Here is a 7,656-nt window from a genome sequence, read left to right as displayed (position 1 = left end):
GATGATTGCATACGTGCGCGAGTGTATGCGTGTGCGTGTGTGCGTGTGTTGCGCGAAGAAATATGTTTTTCACCATTTTTTCTTTTTTTTTTGGAAATCCGAAAGGAATATCCTTTCGAAAAATGTTTATAAGATTTATATCATTTTTTTCTGACAGATTTGTTACAAAATTCTGATCGATATGAAAAACCAACCGATGATTATTTTATTATAGGATTTATATATTTTGTTTTTTTTTGTTATTTTTTTATACGTTATCATTATTATCCTTATTATACTTCAATGTTTTACTGATTGGATCTTTGTTGATGGTTACAGGAAATCTCATTTATCTCGTTGCATGTTACTCAGATATTCTCATTGGGTGATATTAACGTAAAATGAAAAATTAAACTCTAAAGGAAAGACGAGAGGCTAACGAAAGATAATAATCATTCCTTTATTTTTTTTTATTTTTTTATTTAGCATCCTTTTTGCATTGTGTTCGTATACTTGTATATATACATATATGTTAAAAAGCGTATAATTGAAATAATTCATAAAATAATCGGCTAAATCATGAAATAACTATTTAGATCTGTTAAAAGTATGGAAGAAGACAAAATAATATATTTTTTAATTAGAACAATATAGGCGAGTATTGTTAAAGTATTGATAAATTGAAATATAATTCATAGATTAGATCCAATCGAAACAAATACGATTTAACGTAACATTGGTTTATTTAAAATACAAGAAAAAAAAGATAAGAATATTATATAACACTACGAGAATTATTATAGAAAGAAAAGTAAACTTTAAAGACAAATCAAATTTCAATTTCATACTTTAACACTAATTCTTCGCTTGTTACTTCGTTATTTTACTTAATTATTTTATAGAAAGAAAAAAAAGAAACATTACAAAAAAAACAACTAAATAGATAAGTACAGTTATTTCGTGCAAGACCAGGATTTTTGTTTCTATGAGTTAACCAAATTATACGCTTCAACGATAACATATATACATCGTACACAAATATATATTTCTTTTTTGTTTTTATAAATTTTTATTTCTCTACATTCTTCTTCTATTTTTTTTTTTTCTTTTTTTATTTTTATCTTTCTTCTCTTTCTCGTTGAACCAGAATCTCGTATAGGTGTGGCATACAAAAAGAAAAGAAATAAATAAAAAAAAAAAAAAAAAAAAATAGAAAAAAAAAATGTAGAAAAGTTGTGTAGAAAAAAAAATAATTAACGCATACGATCATACGTGTTTACAGATTACGAGAAAATGGGAAGGTGGTACGTGACAGTCCAAAGCCATCATCAAAGTAATCACAGAAGATCGAGGGGTCAAGGAAGGTTCGCATGCGGTACTTGTGATCGTCGTTATCATCAGGAAAAAAATCTGAGAAGACACGTGACAAACGAATGCGGCAAACAGCCTAAACATCCGTGCGCATTTTGTCCCTACAAAGCAACATACAAATCGTATCTACAGGTTCATATGTTGAAACATAAAAGACATGGATTCGTACCACGTCCTTCCACTACTGCTACTACTACTGCTACTACTAATATTACTAATTTGAATCATACTAATATGGATACTGAAAACGATCCTATGTGAATTTGAATTATTATATTTATTGTATTAGAGATTGAAAGAGTGATATATGAAATTTATGAGTTTTTTCTTTTTTTTTATAACGAGAACAATTGGAAATAAGGAAACGAGAAAAGATCACGGTGTGTGGTGTTCTTATTCTTATTCTTATTCTTTTTCTTTTTCTTCTTCTTCTTACAATAAATATCAGATTATAGGATTAATACAGTTAATGGAAAAAGAGATATTATTAAAACATTATGACAACGAGAAATATTTTTTTTAAAAAATGATAAAATCATGGTGACTTGTCAATACGATTAATCGCTTTTAACTACGACGCTTTCTAACTTGTTCCGTTTATACGATTTACCATGAAAATGATTATGCTGTTAAACCCATAAAAAAAAAAAAAAAAAAAAAAAAAAAAAAAAAAAATTAATTCCCAATTATATTCCCAACACTCTCCGCACGGTGGTTACGTAAAATTTGCGAATATGGTATTGTTTGTTGGCCAGGTCAATGTTCGATTTNTTATTAAAACATTATGACAACGAGAAATATTTTTTTTAAAAAATGATAAAATCATGGTGACTTGTCAATACGATTAATCGCTTTTAACTACGACGTTTCATGATATGTTGTCTTCCTTTCTTATAATATAAATAAAGCTGTACTTTTTTAGAAAAAAAAAAAAAAAAAAAAAAAAAGAAAGAAATTTTAATTCCCAATTATATTCCCAACACTCTCCGCACGGTGGTTACGTAAAATTTGCGAATATGGTATTGTTTGTTGGCCAGGTCAATGTTCGATTTGGTTGAACTATAAAATGAGTTATTATCAATATGAAAAAAGATTGAAAATAAAGTTTTAATTCCCGAAGGATCTCAACTATACGTCAAAGTTCACTTATTCATCTATTATTTTTCTTTTTCTCTATTTCTTCGTATTATTTTATTTCTTTATCATCACATACTTACGTAAACGAGTGTTTGTGCGTGCGTACTTGTGTGCTTGCGTGCGTATGAATGTATACCTTATTTTCCATATTTCATTTCAAACTATTTCGTTCCTTTATAATTTCCATTATGTTTTGCATATTTTGTTTCTATATCGTCCAAAATGTTTGTAATCGTAGCAGTGGGAAACATGGTCATATTAAAATTGTTATCAATCGTGACGATCCAACGAGGATGATATATTTGAAGGTTCTACGATTGGAAGTCTACTTCTTCTTCTTCTTCTTCTTCTACCACTACTACTACTACTACTACTACTACTTCTACTACTACCACTACTACTACTACTTCTTCTTCTTCTACTTCTTCTACTCACATTCATTCAATGATAGATCTAATCGAATCGTTTATTGAAAAATATTAACCAGGAATCAATAAATTTGTTTGTTTCAGCCGACGGGAAATATCCATTGGCAAGATTTAAGCACACCTGCGAGACCTGCGGGAAAAGTTACAAACACAAGCATCATTTGAAGAGGCATCACGATTTCGAATGCGGCATCGAACCGAAATTTCCTTGCGACTTTTGCGAACATCGTACCAGATACAAGGATAGCTTGACCAAACACGTATTGGCACGTCATCAACATCTTCTCGATCAAAACATTCAATATGGTGGCGGATACGTTCATCGTCAAACTTCGTACGATTCCAACGCAAGCGGGGATTTCAATTCAAATCAAAACGTTCAAGGATCATCCGTTTTCGTTAATTATTCGGAATTTTCTTAAAAAAAAAAAACAAAAAAAAAACAAAAACAAAGAAAAGAAAATAGAACAAAAAAAATGAATCGTATACCATCTTAATCATACACTTTTGATCCTAAAAAATTATTCTTCTTTTTTATTTTTATTTCATAACCCCCCTCACCTCCCCCTCGTTCCCCCTCGTCCATCATCCCGTTTTCCCTTTTTTCTTTTTATTCTTTCTCACACCTGGAAGAAAGATTAATTATCCAGGTGGAATGCGTTAATTGGTTTCTTATTTTTGCTTTCTTTCTTTTTTTTAAGCCGACAAACAAATAATTAGATACGAACGTGTACGATCCTATTGTGTTTCACTAATTAGGATAATAAAATAAATAAATAAATAAATAAATAAATAAATAATAATAATAATCATAATAATAATAATTATTATATAAAAAACCGATCTCTCTCCAAGATGTGATATTAATTCAGGAATGACTTTATGTTTCTATCACCGATTATTAAATAAAATAAATTCAATCTCCAAAATGTATAATAACACTTTATTAATGATAATGACTATATCAACGAGTCTATACTAAAAGCTCTCTCTATATATATAACTATGATAAATTTTTAAATTCGTTTCAATCTATCAACAACAACAACCAGTTTTTTTAAAGACAAAACAAAATTCGATGAATTCTTTTTGAATAATGTTGAAATAATATTTCGATCAGAATAAAATTGTCATCATCATTTAAACGTGTAATTGATACGAATGAGAGGGAGAGAGAGAGAGAGAAAGAGTATTTTTAGGGTACGTTTGAGAAATTGTATGTGTGCGTGTGAATGAAAAATAAAAAAGAAGTAGCGAAAAAACGAACAAATAAGCATAACAACAAGCGTCAAATGTTAGAACGATGACGATGATCCCACATCGGGAAGAAAAGAAAAAGAACAAAAAAAAAAGACAAAATAATTTGACAATGTTTAAATAGATATTTCTTTATTTTTTCTTTACAGATACACCAAATAGAACAACGACGACTACTATGACGACTATGATGGCCTACAGTTCAGCCAATTACACGTTACCACTATTATTGCCATCAACTTCGCGTGTTATAACGTACACGAGATGTCTACGATCGATGACTTCTATGTCAACGGATGTTCCAGAACGGAAAGAACTATGGGGCACCCGTAGATTCGTTTGCAAAGATTGCAATAGAAAATTCGTATTGAAGGCGTGTTTGGTCAGGCACCAGATGTTCGATTGCAACAACAAAAGGAAAAGACGCGGAAAGGGAAAGGAAATAAAACCTAAATCACCGTCTAGTAATAATAATCCGGCTACGATTAGTGCCACGGAAACAACCAATACTTCAACTACTTCTACTACTGCTACTGCTTCTACTACTTCTACTACTTCTTCTAGTACTACTACTTCTACTACTACTACTACTTCTACTTCTACTTCTACTACTACTTCTACTTCTAATACGCCGAGTGGTACAACAGAACAAGGAAAAAATATAAGATACATTTGTTCTAAGTGTCATAGAACTTACGTGTTTTTGACGTCACTTAAAAGACACCAAAGTTGCGAATGCGGTATTGAACCGCAATTTATTTGTCCAATTTGTAAAAACAAATTTTCCCAAAAGGGAAACTTAACTCGTCACTTAAGAACTCTTCATTAGGTTTATTGTTCAATTGTATTATTGATACGTATTACACTTTTTTCTTCTTCTTTTTGTTTTCCTTTTATCTTTTTCTTTATTTTTCATCGAGACTACTTATTATGCAATCGCTCTATTCTGTTCTTAGTTTTACATAACTGTAAAACGGGATTACTTTTTTTTTGTCCTATAGATGGAAAGTGTTATCTTTTTTTCGTTTTCATTAAATATATTTTATAAAGTGTGTAATCCTGTAAGAAAAAACAACAAACTAATGACGAATCATTGATATAATGCTATATGCTAAGTGTGTTTATTTTTTTCTTTTCTTGTTCTTTTAGCCAACTTTCAAATAATACGATTCTATTTGTGTTTTTATATTATAATTAATAAATAAATGTATAATTGAAAAATAATAATAATAATAAGACCGATTTTTTTCCAGATGTGATAATAATTCAGGAATGGCATTATGTTTCCATTATCAATTATTCAATAAAATAAATTTAATCTTTAAAAATGTGTTATAATAAATAACATTTCAGGATTAATACATCAACGAATCTAAAATTAAATCATGAGAATATATTGTTTCCAGATTGCTTCAAATGATCTGCCAGGTTTAAAGAAGTTCAAAAAATAATCGTCAAGAGTGTCCAAAATGTTTTGATGAATAAAAGTGTAATCATCATCATCATCATCATCATCATCATCATCATCATCATCATCATTAAATGCATAAATGATATGAATGTGAGAGTTAGAGAAAGTGTATGCGTGTGTTAGAATTAAAAAAACAAACAAGTATGAACAAACAAACGTCAGAAGTTAGAACGATGACGGTGCATCGAAAAATTTTCGCAAATAAGAAAAAAAATAAGAAGGAGACGATGCTAAAATCGATATTTTGTTTATTTTTGCTTTACAGATACGCCATCACCACCACTACCACCACCATCATTAGCAACAACGACAATGACAACAACAACTGAAATAATATCGGCCTACAATTCGTCCAATTGGACGGTACCAACTTTACCATCGACTTCGCGTGTTGCAATGTACACGAGATGTCTTCGTTCGATGACTATGACAGATGACCATGAACGTACGGGACTATGGGGTTCGCGGAAATACATTTGCAATGATTGTCAAAGAACTTTCGCGTTAAAGGCATCATTGGTAAGGCACAAGATGTTCGAGTGTAACAACAAACAACAGAACAATCGTCATGGAACAACAAACAATCAGAAAACTAACACCAATAATCCAAATTCTAAAACTACATTGGCTGCTGGTGTATCCACCAACTCAATTACTATGTCGTCATCTTCCTCATCTTCTTCTTCTTCTTCATTGTCGAATAAAACAACAATTATTCCTACTACCAATAGTATGGCTAGTATCATCGTTGAAAGAAAAAGATCAACGAGTAGGCACATTTGTCCTAATTGTCGTAAATCTTACGCATTTTTCACTTCACTTTGGAGGCATCAACATTACGAATGCGGAATAGAACCGCAATTTAGTTGTCCAATTTGTAAATCCAAATTTGCACAGAAAAGTAATTTGGATCGTCACGTAAGAACCAAACATTAGGGGATTAAAATTCATTGCTTCATTCTTCTTGACTTTTTTTTTTAGTATTATTATCGTTTAGTTTTATTTCGTTAATGTCGTTCTGGTTTATTCGGTTTTCGATATTTCATTATTATGATATAGAAATTTATTTGACATTCTTATTTTATTAATTATGATTTTATACACAATTCGTTTGTTATCTAATTCGTTAGGATTTCCGTGTTAAGTTTTGCCATTGTTAAATTCGATTGTCGTCCAATTTTGTTTAGATAGATTGTAGGAAATTATGCCTTATAATTTTGATTTTTATTCTAAGGTATTATTTTTTATTATTATTATTTAATCCTTCGTGCTTTTTAGGTTTTTTCTTTTTTCTTTTACAATCGCGATTAGGATTGCAATTATTCGATGGTTCTCTTGTTTGTTAATAATTAAGTAAATAATTCTACTTACAATCATTGTTTTTATTCTATGACAATATTAATTCTTTTATTGTTTGTTTCATTCGTTAAGATTTTTACATTTTATTAGGATATCAAAGTCAAGGTTTCAAGTCAGGAGTCAAGGTTTTTTTTTTTTTATTAGAATGCAATCGTGTAAAAATCAACGAAGAGGAACATATAAATATTTACAAATATACATATAGAAATTGCACTTAATTTGAAATATTCGGTTACAATACTACGTTCACTCTTACATTTTGATAAGATAAATTAGGTCCTTTTAATCATGTCACACTCGATAATCTCTTAGATATGATTTCTTTCTGATATAGGAAAAGAAACAAAGAAAAAAAAAATTAAAAAAAAAAACATTTTCAAATATGTGTATTATATTTAATATAGTCAATGTACGGAAGTGCGTGTATGCGTGAATCTTTAGCTAGAAAATATTATAATGAAATTAGATTTTTCCTATAGCAATATTCTAGTTGATTGTTTTGTTTGATTTATTAGAAAAATAAACAAAAATAAGAAAAGCCCCAGACACCAGACGTGGTGTTTGAACGAGTGAAAATTAACGGGAAATATCTAGAATAAATATTTCTTCTGTTAAATATATATATATATATATATATATATATATATATGTGTT

The 7,656-nt window shown here is 29.5% G+C and overlaps 2 protein-coding genes across 18 annotated transcripts in view; both read left to right on the top strand.

Annotated features, from left to right (window-relative positions):
• Positions 1-7,656, top strand: part of LOC106788730 (longitudinals lacking protein, isoforms A/B/D/L-like) — a 267,171-nt gene that overhangs the window by 144,514 nt on the left and 115,001 nt on the right. Inside the window, exon 7 of one of the 17 annotated variants that reach the window (XM_014752227.1) lies at positions 4,322-5,016. The exons of 14 other annotated variants lie outside the window; for them this stretch is intronic. In XM_014752227.1, the coding sequence (XP_014607713.1) occupies positions 4,322-5,001 (680 nt within the window). In that variant the 3' untranslated portion in view covers positions 5,002-5,016. Of the gene's footprint in view, positions 1-1,261; positions 1,989-2,999; positions 3,353-4,321; positions 5,017-7,656 lie in introns of those variants that run through there. 2 more of the 17 variants (XM_014752266.1, XM_014752259.1) reach the window with 2 other exon arrangements.
• Positions 5,724-7,641, top strand: LOC106788735 (zinc finger protein Xfin-like). Its single transcript, XM_014752272.1, has one exon. It carries the CDS (start codon positions 5,956-5,958, stop codon positions 6,577-6,579), a length of 624 nt encoding a protein of 207 aa, XP_014607758.1. The 5' UTR covers positions 5,724-5,955; the 3' UTR covers positions 6,580-7,641.

The sequence above is a fragment of the Polistes canadensis genome, unplaced genomic scaffold (assembly GCF_001313835.1).
Source record: "Polistes canadensis isolate GaletaPanama2010 unplaced genomic scaffold, ASM131383v1 scaffold_152, whole genome shotgun sequence".
Lineage (NCBI taxonomy): Eukaryota > Metazoa > Arthropoda > Insecta > Hymenoptera > Vespidae > Polistes > Polistes canadensis.
The sequence above is the reverse complement of the archived record's forward strand: the minus strand, read 5'-3'. Positions and strand labels throughout refer to the sequence as shown.

Excerpts from the sequence above, each read along its gene's own strand:
- LOC106788735 (XM_014752272.1), top strand. The coding sequence starts at position 5,956 with ATGACAACAACAACTGAAATAATATCGGCCTACAATTCGTCCAATTGG.